The sequence below is a fragment of the Cryptosporidium sp. chipmunk genotype I genome, assembly GCF_004936735.1.
Source record: "Cryptosporidium sp. chipmunk genotype I strain 37763 chromosome Unknown contig_2, whole genome shotgun sequence".
NCBI classification, from domain to species: Eukaryota; Apicomplexa; class Conoidasida; order Eucoccidiorida; family Cryptosporidiidae; genus Cryptosporidium; species Cryptosporidium sp. chipmunk genotype I.
The window spans coordinates 211597-239136 of NW_027125624.1; the positions used below are offsets into that span (position 1 = coordinate 211597).

General features: G+C 31.6%; 7 protein-coding genes across 7 annotated transcripts; 3 read left to right on the forward strand and 4 right to left on the reverse strand.

Moving 5' to 3' along the window:
- Positions 1–40: 40 nt before the first annotated feature.
- On the forward strand, positions 41–5659 carry ELE39_001755 (uncharacterized protein; the record flags this gene model as incomplete). Its single annotated transcript, XM_067345478.1, has 1 exon — positions 41–5659. One exon carries the CDS (start codon positions 41–43, stop codon positions 5657–5659), a length of 5619 nt encoding a protein of 1872 aa, XP_067199366.1.
- Positions 5660–7371: 1712 nt separating this feature from the next.
- Positions 7372–8973, reverse strand: ELE39_001756 (uncharacterized protein; the record flags this gene model as incomplete). The annotated part of the gene is made up of 1 exon (XM_067345479.1): positions 7372–8973. One exon carries the CDS (start codon positions 8971–8973, stop codon positions 7372–7374), a length of 1602 nt encoding a protein of 533 aa, XP_067199367.1.
- A 458-nt stretch (positions 8974–9431) lies between these two features.
- On the reverse strand, positions 9432–9962 carry ELE39_001757 (uncharacterized protein; the record flags this gene model as incomplete). The annotated part of the gene is made up of 1 exon (XM_067345480.1): positions 9432–9962. The coding sequence occupies one exon, from the start codon at positions 9960–9962 to the stop codon at positions 9432–9434; it is 531 nt and encodes a 176-aa protein (XP_067199368.1).
- Positions 9963–10167: 205 nt separating this feature from the next.
- On the forward strand, positions 10168–10362 carry ELE39_001759 (uncharacterized protein; the record flags this gene model as incomplete). The annotated part of the gene is made up of 1 exon (XM_067345482.1): positions 10168–10362. The coding sequence occupies one exon, from the start codon at positions 10168–10170 to the stop codon at positions 10360–10362; it is 195 nt and encodes a 64-aa protein (XP_067199370.1).
- A 212-nt stretch (positions 10363–10574) lies between these two features.
- ELE39_001760 (uncharacterized protein) lies at positions 10575–17543 on the forward strand (the record flags this gene model as incomplete). Its single annotated transcript, XM_067345483.1, has 1 exon — positions 10575–17543. The coding sequence occupies one exon, from the start codon at positions 10575–10577 to the stop codon at positions 17541–17543; it is 6969 nt and encodes a 2322-aa protein (XP_067199371.1).
- Positions 17544–18272: 729 nt separating this feature from the next.
- ELE39_001761 (uncharacterized protein) lies at positions 18273–19013 on the reverse strand (the record flags this gene model as incomplete). Its single annotated transcript, XM_067345484.1, has 1 exon — positions 18273–19013. One exon carries the CDS (start codon positions 19011–19013, stop codon positions 18273–18275), a length of 741 nt encoding a protein of 246 aa, XP_067199372.1.
- A 214-nt stretch (positions 19014–19227) lies between these two features.
- ELE39_001762 (uncharacterized protein) lies at positions 19228–27021 on the reverse strand (the record flags this gene model as incomplete). Its single annotated transcript, XM_067345485.1, has 1 exon — positions 19228–27021. The coding sequence occupies one exon, from the start codon at positions 27019–27021 to the stop codon at positions 19228–19230; it is 7794 nt and encodes a 2597-aa protein (XP_067199373.1).
- Between the last annotated feature and the right edge of the window lie 519 nt (positions 27022–27540).

Below are 27540 nucleotides of genomic sequence, written 5' to 3' on the forward strand. Positions count from 1 at the left end.
AGTGGTCTAACTAAAGTAATAAATTTTGCAGGTTTAGCGGATGAGAAAAATGGTTTGCAAGTCTATTTTTATTTTTTGGACACTTTTGCTAACACAATTAATATCAGAATGCTTTACTTCTGGATTAGATAATAAATCTGAGCATTTAAGAGAAGTTGGCGAAATTAAGGTTGAACAGGAAGGTAGCGGTAAATTAGTTCCTACCCATTTAATTAGAGAATATGGTTATTACATATTAAGTAATAATGGGTTTAGTTCAAATTTACTTATTTGTGAATTTGAAAGTGAAAATCTACAACTTAAATACACAAATTTTGCATCCAAGCTAGCAAAAGTAACTTCGAAGTTGTTATTGAATATTAAATTGACAAACTCTATTCTATATAGTCTTTACAACAAAGTATTTGGTGAAATTTCGAATCTTGAAAGTATAATTTCAGAATATCATTATTTCTTAAAATTACAAGATATTTACGAGCAGTTGAAGCTTTTCAAAAATAGCGAGTCGGCATTTAACGAAGAGGTATTAGAATCAGAAATTGAGGAATCCCTAAACCATCTAAGCAAAATTATAAATAGTTTAGCAGAAAGGAATGGACAAAGAAAAAAGGATTTTTGCTTAAGTTTGTATTTATTTAGATTTAAAGGTATAAGGCAATTCGTGCTTGTTATTCGCGGATTATTATTACTTATTCGGACAGGGCAAATCTCTGAAATAAGTACTCAACTAGATACTCGGTTTAACAAAATATTTGGTTCGATAACTAAAAATTTGGGATATTTAGGCGTATACAAGTCAACTTTATTTGAAATTAATGCTAAATTGGAAGAGACATTCTTAGGATGTTTGGATGCGATTGGTAACCTAAGTATCCCATTATTTGGAGGTGAAAGCCAAGATAATCAACTTTTAAATATTATTTCGACGTCATTCAAAACTTTTGGTAATGATAGCTTCAAAATGTCTGCGAAGGATTTTGGAGCTGCTTTGGATGAAATTGCAGAAAATAGAATATTATATCGAATGAATTGCGAGCTAAGGATTTCCAAAGTAAAAGACTTTCTGAATTCTCAGAAAATTAAGTTAAACGACAGTTTTAATATTTTAAGGTCAATGTTACAGGAATTAAGGTCTTTTCCCATTGATTATGAGATTCAGGCACAGAAATATGTAATTTTCAAAGAGTATTCAAATAGTATGCAAAACGATACACAACTATTTAATAAAATAGCTGATCAAATAAATCTTGAACATCTACGTGGCTTGGTTATTTTTATTTCCGAGTTTCAGGTTCAATTACAGGAAAGATGCCTAAGTTTAATGGAGGCATTTGATTTTTCAGAATTAAAAGGTTCTTTTCTTTGGTGGAATGGTTATTTCAATTTTGCTCTAAGTGAGAATAAATTTAAAGAGAATAAATTATCCGAGCTATCGAGAATTTTGGATCTTGCAATTTCATCACTAGTCAAAGTTAATTCTATTGAGAGTAAAGTAGTTAATCTTTTATCTTTGGAACTATTTTCGAAGTATTTAAAAGATTACGAAATAGAAGGTACAGAATTTCTTCTTGAGTACATTAATAAGGTTCAGAAATATTCAAAATCAATTATGTTATATAACTCTTATTATATGAATTATGATATATTTATGCGTAATCGACATTTGGATGCAGATATTTCAAATTCAATGCCGGATTCAACTCAAAATATTCATGAAAAACGTCAATACGACGAATCATGTAAGGCATTAAGGGCTTATTTCGATAAAATAGCAAACGATGAACGAGTTAGTTCTGCTTTGAATAATATTGACAAAATGGTCTATTTTGAAGTTCAGGAGTATAGGAGAGAATTAGAAAAACTTCACGAAAACATGAGTTCAGCAAACATTTTATTTATCACGAGCATTGGGTATAACGATCAATACAACTTAATTTTTGAGTTAATTGAAAATTTGGTGGTGGGAGAAACGAATTTTGAAGCATATATCTCCAATTATTTAGAGATTAGAAACTGCATTGGGCATGTTAATTCAGATTTTCGGTTAACTAGCATTACACCTTCAGCTATAAGAGAGGGCCCAGAGAATAGGATATTTTTGGATCCAGTAAAAGATAAGCTTTTGAAGTCCAGGGATTTGCTTATGATGAAATTCGATGTTTTGCTAAATAAACGAATTATTAGTTCTATTGAATCAGTTTTTGAGATGTACTTGGATTCTCAAATTTACCTTTCGGGTTCTTTATCTCAAATGCTGAGATTCAAGGAAACTCCAGAGATGCCTCTTACTAGATATGATTTTAATCTATTATATAATATAATTGTGAGAGCTGAAAATTTATTATTTAAATCTAAAGGTCTAAAACCAACAATCTTACCTGAAGATAAATTAAAAGAAAGAGTTTCTTTTCTTTACTCCATTTACAGCTCTTATGTTCAACAGATTTCTAATTTTAAAAATTATATAGCTCAATGGAATGATAATATGATCAAAGAAAGCACTTTATCTCACGGTGACCCGACTAATTTCATTAGCCTCTTAGATTCAAGCTTGGGTTCGATTACAAGGGAGCTCATTCAAATGTTTGAACGTGGTTCTCTGAATAAAAACGTTGAAAGAGAAGTTCTGGAGGGAATCGAAACTTTGTTCCTTTGTATAAAGTCACAGGAGTTTCAAAAACTTTTGGATAAATTAGATACAATTTATAAATCAGAAAATTTAATTGAATTAATTACAAATGGGAAGTCTATTTCTTTATCACAACAATTTATCGATAGAGTGAAAAGCATAACAGTTTTAGATAATGAATTAATTGGATTGAAGATGGAAGATAAAATGCCTCCGTGGAGTTCTCATATTTCTGCATCAGACTATCCAGCAAGTATAAAATTAAAAAAAGAAAATATTAAAATTACTCATTCAGGTTTAGATTCAGGCTGTACTGTAGCATATTTGGATAAAATAGAAAGCCAGTACAAACAGTTTGATAGAGCACAAGATAATAATTTTGATAAAACATACAATGTTGTTGTAGTTCATTGTAGGATCAATAATGTACCTGGAGAGACAATTTCTGATTTTCTGAAAAGAAGAGCACAAATTAAGGATTCTGGATCCGTTACGTTACCTGAATTTGTCGCTAAACAAATTGATGAAGACTTTCATCTTCATTATTTGGCCGTTGATTTTTCTCTTAAAAATTCCTTGGAAACGATCAAAGAACTGGAGGCTAAAATTAATCAACTCTTTATATTGATTCCTGGGCTCCATGTTGATTACTTTCTTAATCTGGATATGCTAATTATTTTGGGTGATATGTTAATTATTAATTTAAATAAAGACATTATCAGAAAAACTCTCAGTTCACTCATAACTTATTACTCAGAACTTGATACTTCTACATTTTTCTTTCTTTATAAATCTAAAGTTTTGGTTTTAGAGTTTCCTTTAGATAAAAACGGAAAAATTACCAGGATTCGAACACTTGGAAAATACTCTGGATTTGGAGGAGAGACTCCTGTTTCTTTTGCAATTGTCGACAAACGAGAATTTCAGCAAGATTCTTCGCATCTTGATAAAATCCAAAAGGGGCTTTTCCAAAAAGTGATCTCAAATTATGTTCCAATTTATAAGAATCTTGCCCCACTAAGCAGTTCAAATAAGTCAATTAGAGAATTTGCTTGGATTGTAAGTGAGAGAAGTCACATATTATATATGATGCTTTTGAGAAGCGGAATTGAGAAATTCCGCTCAGAATCAAAAGAGCTTGATTTGATTTATCCGGTTGCAGATGAAGGATACAATGAATTGCAAATAAGCTTCGTAAATCCCTTTTTTAATTCTATTACCAGGCGAAGAAGTCTTAACAACTTATTCTACGATGTAACTAAGAATAAGTTGATTATTTTAAATAATTCTGACAATATGCATACGCGTTCTGTTAACGTGGATTTCTTGGAATTTACATCAAGTACTCAACTTTTTATTAATATGAGCCTTTCCCTGACAGGTATTCTTGATGTTCCAGTTTATGAATCTGATATTTCGCAAGCCATTGAGTCATATTTATCTGGCTCGATGCCTCTCTTTTGCTCCTCAAGACGAAACTACTATGATAATTCAATTTTATTGAATATTAATAAACATTTTTCATATTCTGAATTGATACCGTATAGGTTGTTAATTAATGTAATAAATCCCAAAGTATTGCTTAAGGTTCGCAATTTACCTAGCCAATATGCATTAAGAAGAATCTTTAACTTTGGAAAAGAGCTTTTGTTGGACTTCGAAAAACTTAGAATTTCATATAATTTACCAATTACAGATATTAATGATAATTCATATATTTCTATGATTAGGAAAAATATGGAACTTTCTCTTAAAAGAATGATTCAAAGTACAGCATATTCACAGCTTGAAAAATTTCCTTTTGATATTTCTCCAGAATTGTTAGGATACAAAATTATAATTCCAGGAGCAAGTAACAAATCTATTATTAAAAGTGGTGATGAAGTTTTTCAATTAAATGGGGTAACTTACTTTGTAGTTAGGTATTCTGAAGAAAATATGATTTCCGCTCTTTCAACCTTGATTAGAGAAGTCCTAAATGGTAGATTAAATATTGTTTTTGTGGCGAATGGATTTGATTTAAAACTTCTGAAGCCTAGCGACTTATCTTCAGGTAACAATCCCAGCCAAGTTCATCTAATGAAGAGGGTTCCTATAGAGTTTGTTCCAAATGAGCGTTTAGTAAGAATTTATACAAATACCTATGATGCAGAAAATATGCAGCTCGTATACGATATTATGTCACTATATCAAGGATTTGATCTTAGCATTGTGACTAAACATGAGGAATATTATTATTTTAGTTCTCTTTGTTGGGATTCAAATAATGGAACGCCAAAATATTGTTCATATATCCAGGTATTTAGATACCTAAGGTCAAGTATATTTGAGAAATTAAAGTTATACCAAAGCTCCTTAAATAAGAATATTTCCTTATCTTTAATTGCTGAAGAAGGAGAAATTTTGTCATTAGATTTTATTGGTTTAAGTGTAGTTTCGAGGTTTAAAGGATCAGTTTTGTTTAAAAGCGGAAAATATTACGAATTATTTTACGAATCTGAGCAGTACTGGGACTTATGCTCTTTTGTTCAAGAATTTTATAAGTTCTCAACAGAGTTTTCTATCAAAGCTGTAAATTATGATCCAAAAATCAAAGATATCATTTTCGAACCAGATTTTTCAGAATGCCCTATTCCGGAAATTCCAAACTTAAACATCTACAGTACTCTTCCTCGCTTTATAGCGTACAATAATGATCCTCAAGGACCTGGTTTTACATTTACATTATATAATTCAATTCGATACCTAACACTTTCGATTCTTATTAATTATTTCCTCTCCGAAAAGAAAATATTTATTAGACATGAAGGTATTGAAGATGTTTCTGCTCCAGAATCAATACTTGAAATACTTGGTTACTTCGAAATTAACATGGTAAAAGATTCTTCTGTAATATCTATATTCCTTAATGAAATATCATTGAAGGTTACAGAAGTTGAAAGCGCAAAAATAGTTAGAAATCAAATCAGGTCAATCATACCAAATGCAACAATTGTAGGCATTAATATTCGTGGGGAATATATTTTCTAATTTAATCTCAAAAAATTCTTTTCGAAATTAAGCTTAATTATATCAATATGAAGAGCGTTTATTATTAAGGCTTAAACATTACTGAATTTTAAAATTCTAATATTTTAATATTACAATGCTCATTTTATTTAGCGAAAAGTTAAGTTTTAATTTTAGTAAAATAATAAATTTAGGCTTTATGATTTAATTTTCACTTTTAATCTCTTTGCTGTAACAAAGTGATTTCTTGATTTATTATTTACATCTTAAATGACATGAAAATATGATTAAAGTGTCTATCGTTTTATCTTCATGAAGTATTTGAAATAATTAAAATATTAATTAGAGGGAGTATTTAGCAAATTTATCTTAACAAGAAATTGGTTTATTAATCTTAGATAAAAATTATAGCAGATAGGAAGGTTAAATTAAATAATATTTATTATTAATCTTTATGCCTTGATAAATAAAATAACGAATATAAATTATTTTTTTTGAAAAAAATATTGAATTATTATTCTAAATCAGAGTAAAATTTTCTCTGAATAAGATAAATATATTGTTAGTAATACTTAAATTTTTAAATAAATAAATCTGTTAATTTTTTTTTTCACGGAATATTTTCGTGATTTTGCCACTAATCGATAATTTTTTTCATTTTAATATAAAACAAGCGTTCTATATATAGTCTGTATCTTTGAATTTTTTCTTTCGGAATTCAGTTTTAAAATACACTAATTAAATTTCGAAGCTTCATTATTTACCTCAATCCACTTATAATTTTAAAACACTAAACAGTACTCCAAACAAATGCAATTTAAAACTGATTTTATATTTTATCATCAATTTCTTTTCTCAAAAATTACCTTTAATTATAATCCGAGCTCACTCCGACTAACAGTTTCTAATTAAAATTTAGTAAATTACATTAAAGCTAGAGATTAATAATTAAAGATTATCTGCAAAAAAAATTCAGACTTTTCGGCGAAGGCTAATCTAAAGTTATGTATTTTGGTAATTTTATGCCAATACCCATCACTACAAAAATCTAAAGTGTGTTAATCAGGAACCAATTATTTCAGTGTAATAATTAGTAAGCTCAGATGGCCGAACATAAATCATCCATTTTATAAAATTGGAGAAACTAGCAAGCCATATGTTTACCCGAGTTTATTTAAAAACATGTTGCAAACTGCATATTAACTTCAATGTAGATAAACGGATAATTATCATTAATAAATAATCAGGTGGCCGAATTAAACATTAAATGATAAAAAACGGTAGTTTAATTACGGTAAAATGGTTTAAAGATATAGTTGCAGTCAGTTAACATTCCAACAAATATATTGAAGTGAGCTTTTGGAGTTTTTTTCACCAAGGAAGAAGAGAACTGAAAGGATAATGAGAGCTTTAATACAGTTGTCATACAAATCTTATGTAAATTTTCCACTTTCAGTAATGAAGGATTTACATCAATACCAAGTTTTTTTCGCGTGATTGGGATTTAGTTTGCGTTGCTTAAATTTTACAGATGAGTCGCCAGAGTTGCAAGAAGATTCTTTAGACTTGTCTCATCAGTCCCATTTTGATTCTTTCCAGAAACTTGATTACTTTGATTACTTTCAACATCTGAACTATTATCCTTGGGACAAACAATGGTGCTAATAGCTACGATATCAGCACCCTAACAAGCATATTCTCCAATAGTTTCAAGTTCAGCATTCCTTACTATATTACTCGAGTTTCCTTTGTTTTCCAGAAATTCTACCTCTCCATGTTGATGAATGCAGTTGAGGAATTCGAAGGGCAGTGTCAGGGCTTTGAGTTTTATGCGCAACTTCAGTATTCATCTCAGAATCTAAAGAAATGAGTAATAGCTTCAAAATTGTTACATTGCTAGTGATTCTGTTTCGAATGATTGACTCGTTCTCATTTTCATCAGAATCATCATCAAACTCGACATAAGTGGCTGAAAAAAGATCTTCCGTATTGCTCTGAAGAATAGATTCTTTAACAGGTCCAGATTCAACATTTTCTATTATATTACTTGAGCTTAATCTTTCTTTTCCAGAAACCAGACCTCTCCATCTTGATGTATACCGTCCTTCAGGGTTTTTGATGTCCACGCCACTACTTGAAGCGTTTTGTTCAACTCCATTATGCCCAGGACTTGGGATTCCACATGAAACAGAAAGATGACTCGTGAATCTTTGCATACTAGATTTAGAAGTCTTTGAATTAACCAATTTCGCACTACTTACTTTAACGTCATTTTTGCTTTGCCCATGTCGATTCGCTTTAAGTACCATAGTTGAACAAAATTGAGGTTCAGGAGGTGTTAAAGATTCATACCAACTCCTTAGGAATCTGATTTCATTGCCATGTTCAAAAACCCTACTCCGTACAGCACGTTGGCTTGCCACAATATTCTCTAAATGCTCTTGGCGATGCTCCAATTGCTCTAATTTTGATTTTCCATTATCAATTAAATGTTTGTATCCCGACAATTTATCAGACAAATTCCTAAGTTTTTCCTCTCTAGTTATTGAACCTCTATCCTTTATAGTTTTGAGTTTGGCTTTCAATTCCTCAATAACCAAGTCATAGGAAGAAAGGAATTTTCTTAAACCTCGATCTTGAACGCGAATTTTCCTTAATTTACGTTTCTGTTCATTAAGCATGTCAAGAAAACTTTTTTGATTTTTTCCACGTTCAGTCTTCTCAATTTCTACCTTCTTGGTACATTCTACCAACAAATTCGGTTTTTTTCTTCTTAAAATGATCTTTGGCTCATCTGGAAGAATACTTCCCGTAATGGGGGGGTTTTTCTGCAAATAACTTAGTTTATCACATGGATGTAAATCTTGAAATTCAGCGTTTTGTCTATGCATTTTTCCTGACTCCTTTAAAGCCTTTAAATGATTCAAATACATTTTGCTATAAATTTGCTCATAAGATTTATTGTCACAAGGAAAAATTCCACGATGAATTCTCTCTTCATTTCTGTCAATTGTTTCAGTATATTCTTCTAGGTTAGCCGATCGTTCAGCTTCAAATAGTGAAGAGACTTTTTTTTCATTCAAATTATTATTCGGTTGGATGCTCATTAATGGGCTAAGTCCTGGCTGATCCGTACAATCTTGAGCTATAACAGGAATCAATGATTCCAAAAACTTAATTAGCTCGTCTGGACCCAACAAAAGCTCTGTGCTGAAATTCGTATCAATTTTTAAAGCATCGGAGCTTTCTTGAATTGAGCAATACACTACACATATTAATTCAACAATTACGTAAAAAAAAACAATATTTTTTCTGCCCAACTTGGATTTGAACATTTTTACAGAAAATGTATTCTCAACTTCACATAAGATATAAAATCCTTAATACGAAGGATTTGGGGGCTAGCGGGAGACAGATATTTATTTTGTGTTCCTTTGAGACGCCCCAATACTGATTACTGAGAAATAAAAAAAAATCAGTTTTCCAGATAGGATCTTAATGAACAATTGTTTCAAAATATCAGCAAGATTGGGGGGTGAATTTAAGGTCGCTTCATAGGTCATATTTAATGTAGCCTAACTACTTTGTTCCCAGTTACGTCTGAAACTGTTTTTCTTTAGAAAAATACCCTTGTTTTCGTGTAATTTTACGAAACTGATTAACCTATAAGATTTATGTGAATGATTAAAATTATAACTTTTCAGAGGTTGGAAATGGGGAACAAGGAGAAGTTAGAATTTTAAAATTAATAGGGCGTCTAGAAATTGTGCTAATTAAAACCAAAGGGAGACGACTATTCATCAGTTTGAACGTCAGATTCAAAATTATATGCTTCCAACATCCTCTCGTGTACAAAATAGGGGGATGCACCAGGGATGTTACTTGGGCTTCTACCTTTTACTTGTTTTCTAGGTCTTACTGGTCTAGGGGACCGAATAGTATTCCTAATCTTTCTCAAATGAGTGGCATTAGATAAGAGTTCTGGGACATGTAATAGCCGGTAGATAGGTTCTTCAGTTAAGTTTTGAGAAATTAAACCTTTGTAGGTTTCTTTTAGTTCATTTTCACTCACTTTAAGAAAGTCATCTTTGCTAGATTTACTGACCAGTTCGAAATCCCCAGGGATTATTTTTTGAACAAGAGATATTATTTGTTGTTCTGTAAGGAGGACCTTGATTCTAGATGCTAATTCATCCAGCTTTATTTCGGCTTCGTTGGAAGGCAACATTCGAGTTCTCACAGTCGAGTTTGAAAAAAAATCATTTTGTGATGTAGCAAATATAATTTCGAACAATACAATTAAAATAAAAATACAAAGTGACATTCTCGTGTACATAATCATAGCTTGCTAGTTACCGGTAAAACTTCACATTCAGAAAAGAACTCACAATTGATTCAAATTTAACTTTAAAACAAATTTATTCAATCTCAAAACATCCAACTCAAAATATATAACCTCGTTACCTTTTTTGCCGCTGTTAGACGGCAATTTTGAATTTATTTGTAAATTAAACTGTCACTATCAAGTTATGTTGGCAAATACTATTACACATGCTTTTAGTAGGCATCCCGATCTAAAATTTGAGCTAGCGATTTCAAACAATATTCTAATCAATAATAATAATAATAATAATAATAGTAATAATAATAATAATAATAACAATGATAATTACAATATTTACAAGTATTCAGATATTTATTTCCAAAAATTAATGTTAAATTAATTTAACATTGCGCCAACTAATTTGTTTGGGGCGCCCGAAAAAATGATCTAAAAACAATTCTAAATGCAAAGTTATAAGATTTAAAATATCGTGATAGAAATCTCACTTGCGGGAATTGAACATCTAATTGCTTTAATTTTTTGAAGTTTATTGTCAGGAATAAGTTGTTTTCTTATTTGGATAATCGATGGATCACGTTATATTGATATAGAATGAAGAATAAATGCAAAAAAATTTACTTATATATTATATTTTTATGTTCCACTTTTTTTGGTAGAAATGAAATATTTGTCTGGAGTAACACCTATTATCTTGGGGAAAACTATGAAGGCCCGTTTCCAAACGAACATCCACAAAATTTAATTGGCCCCAATCTAAATTTTTTTCCATTTTATGGATACGCAAGAATAAGTCCAAGTTATGAAGATCAAGCAACTATCCTGCAGGGTCATACTAGGTTTGAACAACCGATAACAAGTTTAGGTAAACAGCTTGCAGATGAGCTTAGAAGTATTCAAACTGGAGACAATGATTTAGCCGAAAGAGAAAGTGTTAAACCTAAATATAAAACAGGTCTAGGACAAGGTATTGTTGTAAACCATGAAAAAAAAATCAAGCCAAAAAAAAAGAAGTCAAAATCAAAATTTGGAGCATTCGAAAGGGAACCTTTAATTAATTCTTCTTTATTAATTTCATATAGAGAATATTTCCTTCCTGTTCCGGAAGAAGTTGGGAAAGGAGTTAAATTAAATGAAAGTTGCCTGTTTTCCCCGACTCCAATGAAAATCCCCAAAAAAGATTTTTATTGGAAAAAAATAGAAGATTCAAAAACGGTTAATCGTGTTGATGTCATTAGCCCAGTATCCGCTGATGAGATTCCATTTAGAACGTCCTCTGAATGTTTGAATTTATTTGATGAAGCTTTCAATGCTTATAGAAAAAAAGAATTATTAATTTCTCCAGAGAGATTTGTGAGCTTGACAAGACAGGCTGGAATGCAACTACGGGATTCTTTATTAAACTACAAGTATGTGGTATCAACAGAAGATTCATGTTTGGCAATGAGAATTATGCTTTTTTTACCGCATCAATTAAGAAATACCGTGAATTGTAAATCTGCAATTATCGCTTCACTAAGGGATCTAGAAGAAACATCTAATTTTGAGCTTTTGAACCAGCTTGATGAGCATGCAGAATCCAAATTCAAAGATATTTCATTCGTTTGTAAACAAACATTTAAATTCAACGAACCAATTGGTAGTTTAATTAATACACAAGTTTTTAAACCAAGCGAAATCGTAAAACTTTTCAGACTAGATTTAACTGTGAAAGACCTGCAGTTTTTTCATAGACTTTCAATTCCACACAGAAAGGCAGCTCTCAAAGTTCAAGAAAGCTATAAAAAATATACGAAGGATGTTTTGCTTTATGACATTGCGGCATCGATAATTTTTCTTCTAAATGAGTTGCATACTATTGATCAGTCAGTAGAGCAATGCAGCGTCATCGTAATTGTATGTACTTCCATACAAAACGGTGAGGAGTCAAACTTAAACCAAATTACTGCAGAACAAATATGCAAGGAACTAGGAATAGAGATGACTTCGAAAAGGCATAATGTAAAGTACAGTAGTTTGGTCCTTTTTCAATTGTTAAAGAAACAAACTCACGGTGGGCCAATTTTCGAACAGAGATTAGCTTTATATACTCTTCCTTCCGGAAAAACGTTTTTACCATATTCTAAATATGGATATCCAAAAATCAATTCAAATTTAGAAATTTGGTCATCCGTAGGCAAGGTATTTTCGGATGGGACAATCAGTAGTTATATTATTCCAGCATGCACCGGGCTTCCTGTATTTGAATTTAATAGGTTTTTATTTTTGAATATTATGGTTGAAAGATACCTAACTGTTTCTGGGCTTGGTAAATTTAAACTAACGGTCGAGGATATCTGTAATATTGCAAAATATTATATTGCCTATAAAAAACACCTCAGGAATGAGACGGGAAATACAATTTCAACAAAAGATACAATCCCATTGGCAATTTTTAAAGTTGCTCAAAAATTGAATTTAGATCTATTAACTATTTCCGCATGCAAAGAGATATATAGAGAATTTTCTGAAGAAGAAGAGTCTGCATTAAAGAAGACTAAAGGAAGTAATAGAGAAGAAAAATTAGAAACTATTTACTCGAAACCACCTTTCAGTTATAACTCAAATATCATATTAAGGCATCTACCAAAAATTATGCTTGACGGAAAACAATATGCTAACAGTTGGAGTTTATTCCAAAAAAACAATATTTGTTTACAGTTAAAACACTTTGTTTTAAACAGAATGGTGCTTTTTGTGGCATATGTTCTTGAATTTTGGAGGAAAAACAGACCTTCGGAAAATATACCGTTTAAAAGTATTACCGAGATTTGTAATGGTTTTTCGAATGATTATGTGAACTTTAAACCCAATGTTAATGATTTTAAATTGTTTACAGAAGATTGGTTGCTTCAGAAAGATGAAATAGCTCTTCATACAAGTACTCTGGATTCAGTTTGGAATAGCTTTTTGATTTTTGAAAATTCTGCATTTCCAAAAAATACGGAAGAAACTGAATCAGAATATTTACAAAGAATCTATCACAATTCACTTGTTCCTGAACCATTATTTTTTGAAGACTGGCAAAATATAAACCTTCCTATTAGAATGGACATTGCCGAATTTACTAAACTTTTGCCACATTTACAAAAATCTGTGGAAATATTCTCCACTCTCGATGATATAACCCTTAATCATATAACATTAATCAGAGCATTTTTGGAATCTTTCTTTGAAGAAACTTACCAGTTCCCAATAATAATTTCTGAGAAGGATATACTTTTATTGCTTGAACGTCGTGAACTCGAGAAGAAGCCCATGGATGAATTGTTTTTTGAAATTATGTCATCAAAAAGTGACTGGGGATGGATTAAACATGAAACTTCATCTCACGCAATTTTAAAGCTTCTTGAATACCTAAAGACAGTAAAGAAGAGCGTAGAGGAACGCATTAAAAGAGCTCCAACAAAAAGCGATATTTATTCTTCGCCTAGGGCAGTGTTTGCTCATGGAAAATGGCTAATAAAGGCACCTCATCCTATATTTTCTCCTTCAACTCCTCTACAAAAGAGAGCTTTAAACGGTCTCCCCAAGTTCCTAATAAATAAGGCACGTTATATTCAGGCATATTTTATAAATGCGTTCGATAGAGTTCTTCAATTCGACCTTTCTCTCCATCTTGCAGATGTTGTTTATTCACTCACTAACTGTGCAGGTGATGAAAAAAAACTATTACTGTTACTCAGAGAACGAATTTCTGCCCAAAATGGTCAAGAATTTGTTACTGAAAGAGTGGTAAGCGAGATTTATAACTCCTGTATGTCCTTCAGTTTCTATAAGTATCTCCTTAAGGGTGCACTATCGGAAGAGCAAGCATTTGCAGCGCCTAGAGTATTTTACAAATCAAAAGTTGGCTGGAGTTTCCTTCCTCCTAATGTTCCAGATTTTTCAAGGCTTTTGGTTTTGAGTAAAGCTTTTAAAATTGAAAATGGGGACGGTGAATTTGATCAAGATCCACATAAATTATTGGATAAGGCAAATTCTCATGAAATAGTCGTCAGGCCTTATACATGGACAACTTTAATAGGAATTTACGAACAAAAAAAACTGGAAATATGGCAGCTTAATAGAGCAATATCTATGTGCGCATATTTTAACCATTGGATTTCATATAAGTTCTCTATAAGAAATCCGAAAGACCTTCAAGTGTCAAACTGCATAAATGCAATATACCGTTTGAAAAGTACAAATGAGAGACAGTCTCAATCAGAAATATTGCAAGTTTTTTTAAGGTACATAGGAATGCCTTTTTTAAAGGAGGATGATATTAATGAAATGCTTTCAGCGTTCACATCATTTGAATGCGTAGGCAAACCAAACAGTATGGGTATTAGGCAGTGGTTAATGAACTTGTATAGAATCCCTCAAATTCAAGAAAGTAAAAAAAATTCCCTATCAGAAGAATTTGAATCGCTAAGATTTCCCATACCACCTGTGTTTGGCGAACAAAAAATTCTCTCTGAATATGATCGGGCACAAGTGACAGGTAGGAATTCGGATATTCCAGAAATATATATTCCGATGGATCTAGATTCCAATTCTCTTAACAACTTGAGAGAATTACTTGAAAAGTTTACTTATCGTTATTTAAATAGAATTGGTATAATTCTTGAAACTGATCTTGAAACTTTAAACTTTTCAATGACAAATGTATTCCGCAAGATTGCGAGTGATGGGAAGATATCATTTTCTGAGGCACTAGAGCAACATTTTTCTGATATTGGAGGTAATATTCAAAGGAATGTTTTTAAGAAACTCTCAGGAGCGTTCTACAGATTTATTCTTTTAAAGTTTGCAAGTAACAAAGAAGAGTCATTTGTAGAGATACTGAGACGAATATCCACAAGTAGAGTAATTACTGATGTAGGAAGGCTCCCATTTGATATTCCCTTGGGCATTGTTTCGGGGAGGCTTGATCCAGATCTTCCATACAATTCTCACTCTTTTGGAGAAATAAATTTTGCAAGATTGGTGGTAGCCTACATGAATGAATATTTGATAGAGCTGTTTGACCTTAGAAACAAAGTTTTAACTGATGTAACTCTTGAAAAAAATCTTCCAAAAGAATTCCCAGGGTTTGTTAATGAGGATTGCGTCGCGAAAGGTATGGATATTATTAGAAAGGGGGGAATTGACCTTCAAAATGCGCTGGACCACTCTTGTTCACCAGAATTACCTTGGATGAGCATAAAGGTCCTGAGAATGTTGATATCTGGTCTAATGACATATTGTAAATTAAATTTTAAAGACTTTCCTATTGAAAAAAATGGAAGAAGTATTTTAGATTATTCTAGGGAAAATTTAAATTTTCCTATAGTATTGTTTGATGAACGCTTCGGAACATGGACAATGAGAAGCGCTAGAAAAGGTACAAGAGAAGGTGGAGACTTTGGCTTAAGGTTTTCTACATTGGATTCTATTGGGACTGTAGATCCAAATACGGGAATAATTGTTTCTTCAACTTTCAATTTCTGCAGTGAAATGAATACATCCCAGGTGAATAGACTACTGATTAAACTTCAATATTACAAACATTGTATTTCTGAGAATGCAATTTCGAACATTGAAGTCGATCGACTATTGGACTTAAATATTTGGTGTCTTGCATTACGCCAGAAGGTACCTGATATGAATAAAACGTATTCAAACATGTTATTTACTTATTTCGGAATTCATGGAATGGTTAGAGAGAGCTTTGAAATTCTAGAGGATGCATTTGAATTTTTAGAAGAATTTTTGTTAGGAAAAAATTCTATGGCATCGATCACACAGTGGACCCAAGATTTTTATTCCTCACACTCTAAGCCATTTGCAAAATTAAATTCACTTATAAAATCTGATAAACTTTTTTGTCCCAGAGTAATTACTGAACAAGAACTGTACCAACTCCAAAATATTCAGAAAGACAGTATATTTAATCGTGTAGAGGCATTCCAGGGATTTTCAGAGATCTTTTTAAGGGAGAAATATGGAATAATTTTTGAATCAAGGCCAGTAATTGTTGCTCTTTTAGTAGATGGATTCTCAATAATTAAGTCATCTAACTCTAATATATCATTAATAAGGTCTATGATACCTTTTGCATCTGAAGACATTTTAAACTCTTTAATTCGTTCCTTTAATGCTTTTGAAGCCGATCTATTAAAGGGTGGGTTAACTTCTATACAAGATTTATATCAGAATCCAATTTGTGAGCGTTCACAAGGAAATTGGCATTTTCATGTTGAATTAGAAGCAATAAATAGGGTTGATGGACCAATAGACTCAACGCTCATATTTTCCGAATTGGAAATAAACAGATTTCAAAATATCGTGGCTTTTTTAAATGTTGCTTTGAACATTAAGTATTCTGATAAAGTTTTAGGATCTTCTATTTCCTTTAAACATGTCGCTAAACTATTTAAAGCAAGAGTGGACCTTTCTTCTTTTGCCCATTTCCTTAATTATTTCCACAGAATTTTACAGGACGATTTAAGTTTTTCACCTTGGCTCACAGTGAAAACACTAAGAGGTATTTTCCAGGCCTTCACTTCTTGGGAAAGAGTTGAAATATTCAAGTCCTCTCCACTGAACTCAAAAAATTCCGGATTGATGATATCTAGTGTTGATATGTCTAAATACAATAATTCTCCAGTGGGATTTATCAATGGTAAATGGCATTGGTACACTTGGTGTAAAAAGCCAAATTTTGATAATTTAATACGACGTGAAGTTTTAGGAGATGAAGTTGTGCATGTTTTGACTCCTCAGGAAAGAAGTATATATGGTATTCCTACAATTAAGCATAAATTTGAGATTACTGCCCTATTTATTCAATATTTTCTTCAAGATGTATTAAATATTCTTATACCATTCAAACCTGATGTTACAATGAAAATATTTAAAGGGGAAACAGGCTTATCACCTGATTCAGTTGAGTTTCTAAAGAATATATGGGAACATTATAAAAATTCGTTCATTTATAGAGGCTCCCTACCTAAGCACGATTTATTCCACAACCCAATAATCAATATTGTGCATAAGCAGAGATTCTTCCCAACTGCCGGAATTCCTCGGTTCGATAATTTTGACAAGACTTCTATTCCATCATCTTTAAATGGAATAGAGGATTTCTATTCCGGAGCTGTTCTTAGATCAAAGTTTGAAATCAATAGGCTGGTTACTATTTGCGTTTTCATCAATCTAAGTTTTGAGGTTTTTATTGATGATTCAACAGATAAAGACGACATTATCGCACCAATAGATTTGTATAATATATTTAAGGATAAGATAGATATTTCAATTACTAAAACACATGAAGAAATTATTGAATCGTTTAAAAGATGGCCATTTTATTCAAGTAACCAAGAAAAAATATTGCATTTAAAGTTAACATTACTTAATTATAGTAATTTTGAGGAGTCTATGTTGGAAAAAGGATGGAATTTTCATAAATTATATCTGAAACCTATAGTATTTGCAATCCAAAATGGTTACAAGATGAACTTTAATTTGAAGAGTTATCTACCTAAAGTAAAGAACTAGGTATAAAAAACTAAAAAACCTTATAAATTTTTTCTCATTTTTTTTTAATCTTAATCGTGTTTTTCCAAGGATATGAACCGCTAAATAGTAGGATTTTGGATTATTTGTAATTTTAATAAAATTTTAACCCACTCATTTGATAGACTATTTGAAAATAGACAAATTTCAATTTATCTTTTTGAATTCAATAAATTTCTAAAATTGAGTTGCTGACCGAAGAAATATCTTAATTATAGGAATATTTGCTTTGTTATTGAGAAATAGCAGGGTTTTATTCCGTAGTAATGTTCAATAATTGCCCCAATTTGTTTTTAAAAGCGACTTGATTTGATTTTTTAATACTTTTTTCCCATTCTTCCCAATTATTACTTCTAGGGTTAATAGAATCCTGGGAAACTGTAGAATTATTGTTCATGTAATTAAAATCGCTAGGGAGTTTTAAGAAAGATTCATTTATGAATTGAACCACCTAATTCGATTAATTTTTTGCATCAATTAAAAAAAAGTGTTTTGCAATTAAACTCACTGGAATATTGAAATCAGTATGATTCATAGTAAGTCCCAAATATTGCTCTCTAGTACTAAAAATTTTTCTAGTTTCATTGATTGTATTTTCTGGATCTCTAGGGATTTCCCAAAGTCCATGCTGCTTGTGATCTATCAAATTATGCCTCATCCTGGCATAATTCCTTCTCTTTATAGATAACATAGGATATTTATCCATAATTTTTAAATAAACCTAATACAGTAGTTAGATAAAAATATCATAAATGAATTAACACTTACATCATATGAAAACTTAGCTTCATTAGGATTCGATGTTTTGTTAATTTTAAGTTCAAAATTATCAACTGTTTCAGAAATTTCTGATTCGGTAGTTATTTCAGATGATTCGTTAAATTGGGCAAATACTTCATCTTCATTTTTTAATTTATCAGGCTTATTAGATATTTTCAACTGGGTACAACATTTGCAATTCATGCTAGAAAGATTTTTTTGAAATCCTGGTAAAATTGTAACGCAAGACTTTTTTGAGGGAAAATTTGGGCAACAAATACAGCCATTATAGTTTAGTTTAAAGCAGGAAGCACTACAAGTTTTTGGGCATGAATTAATACATGAATTAGAACATGGATAGGAGCTCTGGTTAGTACTGGAATAAGAACTACAATTTGTCGCACAGCAATTACATCTCAACATACTCGAATGATTTCCTCTATTACAACTTGATTGCTTTGATTTAAAATAACATCCTTGTGAGTAACAGACAATTTTACAGGTTTTTTCATGACTATATGGTCCAACGATGATTTTTTTTTTATATGGGTTCACAAATTTCCTATAGATACCAATTTGTATAAAACAAGGCACGGGTTGACTTTTGCCCAAATTTACAAAAGAAAAGGTCTGAAGGATTTTAATAAAAAACAGAATTACGGCCACAAAATTTCTAACTTGTTTCTGCATCATTTTTTGTTTCTTTGTAACAATAAATCTAAATGCATGAACAATAGGCGCCGTTTTACATAAAAAAATCCTAAAAAATGCAGATGCAATTACATATTTTGGTGTTAAACTGGTTCATGAATACCAATAACAATACAGAACAATAGGATTTATATTTATAATTAGTTTAACTACGAATTGAGACTAATACGATCATTTTATACTGGATAAATGACTCTTAGATGATTATTATAGTCGAGTTTTGAGAATAATTTCCTTGGTTAAACCCATCATGAACTATGTTAGATCCTTCAATGTCAACATTGTACTCCTTTGATCTAAGGCTTATTGTTCCGAGAACACCCTCTTGCCTAAGAGTTAGTTGAGTAACAACATCATAATTAGAATAATTTTCTAAAGGGAACTGTTGCTTCCCTATAGTAACCTTATCCGGATATATGGCAATTATTTCATTGGAGATAATATCAAATACCTGGTTTTTATAGTAGAATTTTCCATTATTAACCTTATATATGATACCATTAATGTTAACCTCTTGTATAGAACCTGGATTGTGAGATAGCTTTACTACGACTTCTGTGAGAGAAGACTGATAAGATGTAATCAGCCCGTATTCTCCTATAGAATTACAGCTACAAACTATTTTTCCCTGCTTAAATTTTGTTTCACAACCATTTTGAGACCAAGAATCGTCTTTTCCTTTAGATGCGCATTGGTAGCTCAAATGCTTACCCAAAACAAAACTAGGAGTGTATTCTGGACTAACAATAAAACTTATTTTGTTTTCAATTCCATAAAGGCGATATTCGTAGCCGCATTTCGATATGAATACATCATATACTTTTTGAAATACACCATCGTAGCTTTTATCATGTTGAATTTTATTGGTTAATTCAACAAGATAATCATCTAACGGAGGTTTAATCATAGTAAAGCCATATCTAGCATCATAACAGTTAATAAATAGATTTCTTCCCCAAATTTCTTGGTAGCCAATGCTACCTTGATTTAACTTGAAGTATATATTCTTTACTAATGAAATATCAATATTTTCAAGTTTTTCATTGCTGAGGTCAAGAGTAGGAACAAAGAGCTCATTTCCTATATTAATGCCGCTATATAAATCTAAATTAGAAACTATTGAGCTTTGAATTGATAATTTGGTTCTTTTCCCCTTAATTTCTATTTGGCTTCCAAAATCATTATTCATTGCCCACTGGTTAACTGAAAATGCTCCAATCAGATTAGTATCAAACTCAGTTTCACCCAATGCTCTGAATTCAACCAATAAATCTAAAATGTCAATAACAAGATTTTTAAAGCCTCCATAATAACCACATTCGGCCTTTAGTGCTATTCTAAATAACTTTTCGGGGTCAAATGAACGATTTGGTAATGCTCTATCCAAATTTCCATAGCTGAACTCTAATAATCTCCAGAAAATATAAAGAATCATTACTGAATTCCCTCCTGTTATGTCTTTATTGTCAGGGTCTATTTCAGTTAGTCTCTCTTGAAGGCTTTGTATCTGATCTATTGTCAGGAAATCTAGTTTCGTAGACAAGATCGACGTAATCATCAATTTTTCATTAATATTTCCAGTTTTTTGATTATTCAAAAAATATTCTAACAAATCAGAATATTCCTCTTTAAGTTCATCTTTCCGAGTGGTTTGCTCTACTTGAAGGATTTTCTTTGATTTTTCAAAAATGAAAGAATTACATTTAGAGCTGGAGCCTTTTACACAGAACATATTCCTTAGGTGCTTGTCCATCATGTCATTGTTGTTATCTGAACAGTCTATTCCACAAAGTAACTCATTATCTTGGTTATGAATGATTAGGTGTATTCTCCAAGATTCATAATTTGTAGGTAATCTTAAATATTGTGGAATATTTGATGTTAAAAAGGACAGTAATATTGAGTTGCTTCTGAATTTATTATTTTGTTCACTATCTGAGTTTTTATCGTTAACTGTTGCCAGCAATGAATATTTCCAATTACTCATTCCAACCATATTGGAAATCTTAAAGTTAATGGGAATAATTTCTCTTGGTCCCTTATTTCCGGTTGTACCTTTAATTTTTATTAACGAAAAGTCGTGTTCAAACAAGAAATTCTCCCAGACATATGATACATAATCCCCAGAAGAAACTAGATTGTGAATATTACTTCTTTTTACAATTATATTCAACTTATTTTCATTTATTATCTCGTTAGAATTTTCCTTTACAACTAAAAGTATTACAGAAAGTTTGTTGTTTCTCGGGTTAACATCGGTTTCAGTAATATTTAATTTAATTGAAACTGTTATTGGATCATTTTGAGCTGCTTGATATCTTAAATTGTAAATGCTAGGAGTAGTTTTTAATCTAATATAACCTGTATTTTCAAAGTATGCGAAAGAAAGGAACTTAAGGCCTTGTAAATTATTCCACTCACTTCCTCCAATGAATTTTACTTGTGCTAATAGTAAACTCTCAGAAGCTTTAGAGATTATATTTGGAATCTTAAGCGGAATAATTTGTAGTGGTAATTCCTTATTAACCATAGAAAGAGTGAAGTGTTTACATTCAATTGCATCTATATTTTTACTCTTTATCCCCACTGCAAGGATCATATGAGTTAAATTTTCTTGTGGTATTAGACTAAGCTCAGTATGCGTAGTATTACCCGAAAGTGTTGCATTTGACTGTTGGAATGAACATGCTTGCCCCCAATAGGACCCATCTGTTCTACATGCTGCCAATAGCCCTGCTTTGATGTCCTCAATTTGATTTTCATCTGAAGTTGCAGAGCAGTAGTATCGAATTTCTTGATTTTGAAATTGGAAATCAGCTTGATAGCTTCTCAAAGCTCTACAAGACGAACATCCTGTTTTAATTGAATCACAATATCCACTCTGAGAAACAATTTGATCTATAGTTTTAGAAGTACCAGTTCGAATTGTTATTTTCGGATAATTTTTAGAAACGATAGATGGAAAATGGGCATTAATACTTGGTTGGATTGTTTCATTATGTAAAATTAACTTATCTTTTGAAGAAGTAAATGAACTTGTACTAGAGACTTTTTTAATATTTACCATTGATATTGGTTGTTCCAAGATATTTATGTCTAAATCTTTTCTTGAAGTAGATTTGATGCAATCAAGTGACCCACCCTTAATATATTCTTCTTCTGAAATTGAAAGTCTACAGCTACCAATTGATGAAAGTAATTCTGGGTTAAAGTAATTGTCTTTACTAATTCCAAGACTTTCGCCCATTTCAAATTCAATACTTTTTAAATAAGTATTTAAGAAATAATTATTTAAAAATGAAAGGCAGTTGCTTGAAGAATCATATGGTATAGAATATGGAACGACGTGTTGAATAATAGAAGAAACTGGAATTTTTGACTTGATTAATGACCCAGGAAAATTAATTAGCTTGATAGGAATATATGTTGTAGATAATTCCCCTATTTCAGAGGCTTTCTCCATTGTGCTAGTTTCTAACGATGTAACAATATCGAAGGTAGAATATCCAAATAGATCAGGTAAGTCGTTTCCTAGCCCCAAGTTTTTTAGCTCTAAAGTTATGTTCAATAAAACTGTTACTCCAACTATTCCGTTTATTTGAGGAAGCTCATCTTGTTGGTTTGATGGCCTCCAAAATAATAGTTCTGTTGGAAGAGTTGTTTTTTGAATGATATCCGGTTTTGCAAAATATGTTATATTTATATCTTTTCCTAGTCTTGAAAAGGAGAAATCCATGTATTGAAGTTCTCTTGCAAATTCTCTACAGAAATCCAAGCTAGAGTATGCACTTTCTGGAATTGCACACTTGAAATTCAAAAATAAACTTTCATCTGGAACAAAATCTGGTATATTTTTTAACTGAATATTAATTGGAAGAAAATTATTACAAAAACTAGATAATTTAGGGTTTGAAATCAGCATATATGGTTGAAGTATATTGGGCCTAGATTTAGAAAATAGTGGTGTTAGGTCTTTCTCAAATAAAGATGGAATGTACGGGATTGGTTTACCTTTAAGGCCGTAGTATGTGATTGCAGAGCAACCACACTTGAACTCAATTGTTTGGTTTGTAAAGTGTTTAACCCTCTCTGTAGTGCATAGCTCATCTGAAAGTTCTGATTGATCTTGTTTCATTGCTGTACATTTTACTTCTGAATAATCCAGCTCTTCTTTATATTCTGCAAAGAAAGAAAGTTCAACATTATTTTCTAAATTCCAAATTTCGTATTCCAAGGTGCATAATACGAAAGAACTAAATGCAAGAGGATATTCACCAATGTTTTCGAGGCTTTTTATCACCAAAAAGTTACTAAGGTAGCCACCTGTTCTTATCACAGTCACAGTGTTAAAACTTTTTGCACAAGAATTAAATCCCTGAACTGCCAAATTGTTTTCATATAGTTTTTTGTTAACTTTGTAATAAACTCCATTGTGGAATAATATATTTTGGGGTTTAATATTTTTCATATCAATTTTTGGGAAAGATATTCCACCTACTTTGATGCCTTTGTTCATATCGACTTGATTGAAGGTACTGCTGAATACAATGTTACCAGTTTTTTCAGTAATTATTGAGTATTTATCTTGTACTCCGTGAGTATAACTCTTCCTAGAAGCTACACCTTGATATATACTTATTAAAATTTTCAAATTTTCAGGGGACAACTCTGGAAGAGGATTTGTGACACCAATTAGATCTGTAGAATTTAATACAAGGTTATCAAGTCCATTTACTAAGAAGCACTCAACCAAAGTGTATATTCTTTGTATTGAATTAAATGGAAGTGAAGTTTTGATATCTAGTCTTTCCCTATAGTAGTACTTGCTCAATATTCTGTTTATAACAGCTAATGTTGTTGGTTGTGCAAACGGATAATCTTGGTTGAAGGACATATTATGTGAATCTATTCCAGTTTCATATATTAAATCAAAATATTTTCCCCATATAAGTTCATAAGTGGCCGGAAGTGAAAAAAGAGCATTAACAAGGCTCATTGTGTCAACATAAGAGAGATAGGAAATTGGATTTGTAACAACAGCTATTGCATCTTCAATTTGTGATTCAGAAATTTCTGAGGATGTATTTACAATAGTGTAATTGCAAAGATTATAATCAAACGGATTTTCTTCATCAGAGTTGGGTAAACACCATTCAGCATAAGGACTTCTACTCATATCTCCTTCGCACTCCACAAAGCAACCTTGATCCCATTTATCTGCAGTTCTAGTAAATACATACCATTTCGAATGGGTGGGGGGTAGCCTAAGACCAAATCTATTATGTTGACCAGACAATACCATTTCAAAAATCTGGCTATCTGGGCTGAATATAGGGGTATTCAAAGCGACTGCAGAAAATAAAAATGGTGTTATTGTGAAATTGTAATGATGGGTTACATTGACAGGTGTATACAGTGCGTCAGATATTGACGTTTTTCCAGGATTAGGTTCAAGAATACTAGAACTTTTAGCTAAAAATCCATTATTCACAAAGATCCACTGTGCATATTCATGCATACCTTCATCTGATCTATATACTCTAGGATTTAATTTCTCATATTCGCTCAAACTTACAGCTTTTAATGATTCAATGTTATTCTTCTCTACTATATCATTCACAAATACAAATGCCCTTAATACACAGTAAGTTGGGCTTCCATAGAACTTAGATAATACAAAAGGAGGAATTTTTACGGATCCCCCAACTTTTCCACCTGAACTAAGTATGTCTCCAAGCAATACAGTTTCTGGCATTGCTATCAAATCAATATTCTCAATTTCGGGGCACATTAGCCAAGCTCGTAATTTTAGTTCTGAGCTCTCAGTCCAAGTATTATCAGGATAAACATCCATGTAAAACTGATAAGAAAAATTTCTGTTCATAAATATTCCTGGGAGAATTCCTCCTGCATAAGGGTCTGTATATGGTGTGATTTGGGTTAGTTGAATTGGCTGATAGACATCGGTGACGATTGTATAATAGTGCTGGAAATAATAATAAGTATTCATTGGAGAACAACATGTATCATTTGAAAGTGTATTATATATGAACATAGCGTTGGTGTGATATTCTCCTGCATTTAATGTGAATGCTGTTGTATTTAACCCAACAGGAGTCCACCTATCTGGAACAGATTTTAAGCATGACTGGAACCCACTGGCAATTTGAGCAGGTATATCTTCCTGGAAATCGCCATAATAAAATTTTAGTGCAATCATTCTTGAATTAGGAATTATTGTTAAATTTGAAGCACAAAATTCTGTAAAATTCATTTGATCGATGATTTCTGTTTTCCAGGGAATTATCCTAGGGTTTGAACAAATCCAACAACCATTTGGTTCTGAGCAATGACCAAATCTATCTTGCATATATTGAAAGTTGAAATTAAAGAAAGGGTCTCCTGCTATTAGATCTCTCCCAGAGTATTGCACAAAAGGAACATTTAGCCTTGGAGAGGGGGATGTTAGTTGTAATCCAGGAGTTGCCCCAAATATATGAAATGATGGGTAAGTTCCCAAAAATTCCATATTTGAGTTATAATCAAAAATTGAGGAGGAGCCTGAAGAGCTTTGTACTCCGTATTGAAGTATTGAAGTAATCATAGTTTGCATATTACTCACACCATATTGAAGAAATTCTAGTGGGGGAGGATAAAATGCAGTTCTATATATATCTGAAATATTTTTAGATTGAAATGAGCAGATTGTGTTTGCAAATCCTGAGTTTGTTGAGCTTGGGACAAGTGGGAATGTTCCATTAAAATAGCATCCACCATAGTAGTTTCCAGTTTCTATCCATTGTGAATTGGGAGATCCAACAGGAAAGCCATTTTCATACCAGTCCGCACCAAACGGAATCTTATTCCAGTAAGATTGAACAGTTACGGTGTTTCTAAATACTTTAGATGAATCTTTATTCAACAAAGACTCGAGTTTTCTGGGATAATTTTTGACAGAGCCATCCGGCACATCATTAGTTGGATAGTAAAAGTCATAATTACTCGTACAGACAATTTCAGAACTGGGTATTCTAGAAGGAGGTACTATTCTAACAAAAGGACTAGTAATTGGAATATTTGTACTTCCCCAAGCAACAAATCCAGCGTGTTTACCAGGTTCTGTGTATGTGGTGTACAAGACACCATTAGAGAATTTATCATTGGGAACCAACATGGGGAAAAAACCTCCAAACCCAGCGGGAGGTGTCCAGAAAGATGATAATACTGAGCTTTGTTGTGAAAATTCATAGCTTAAAGTAATGTTTGCAGAAAATTCAATTACAGGAATGTTAGTGCCATGTGAATTAGTTCCAGGTACAACTTCAGAATAATCTACACTAATTTTGAATGGGAATGTTGTCGTTTTAAATAGGTATGTAGAAATACCAACATTATCCATAACATCTTTTCCAAATATCGTGGGATCAAACTGGTACTTAACGTCTCTATCCATTATCTGGGGAATCTTGTTTGGAAGTTTTTCATTAAACTCCTTAACGATATTCACAAGTTTTGATCCTTCTAACCAAATTGTAATATTGTTTGCTCCATTAAATATTGTGTAAGTAGTTTCACTCTCCATCAAAACTTGTGCAATATCAGTACAAGCCTTAACAACTTTTACCGTGTCCGCACCTAATTGGAACTTTTTTAAGCTTTTTTGTAATGAAACTGAATCGCAAATAATATTTTTAATTGGTGTCATACCACTTTTTGGATAAGACCCAATAAACTGAATAGTTATAGGATGCATAAACTGACATGGGCTTACAAAATTGGTTACTTGACTATCTATAGAAAGAAAGTTGCCTACTCCCGGCCCAATAAATAGAGATGCCAAATTAAATCCAATCGGATAGTAATAAACTCTGTCAGGGGGACCATCCATATCTACATTTGCATTGACCATGCCAAACATACATATTTTATAGTTTACGAATGAAAACAGAAGCAAAATGAATGGCAAACACTTTAGCCGTTTTATTCTCATCTTAAAAAATAAGGGTACCAAAAAGATTCCCATATTATATATATTACTGGAATTGTTCTTCGAAATTGCCAGTATCTACTCAAATGAAAAAATACTTTTAATTACTACCACACATTTTTACATAATTATTCTACTTGACGCAATTGCTAAGTTTATATGAATAAAGAAAATAATGAATTAATGTTATCAATATTAATTTGTTTTGGCTTAAAAAATAATATATTATTTCAATTTAAGGCATTGTTACATTAACACTACAATAAATTGAAGGTAAATTAGCTAGTTATAGTATAGTATTTGTTATAAATATAATGGTTCGTTGCCATGAATAAAATAAAAAATAAGAAATTTTGTTATTTTTAACAGAATTAGATGTTATGCTGGTTTCATCTCTACAATTTTATTTAAATAAACGAAATGACAATTATTTTGCATTACTGAAAATGATTCTGTTACAGCTGCGCCAAATTATTTTCTGATGAAATAAAACTTAAAGGTTCTGTTTTAAAAAAGTGTTAA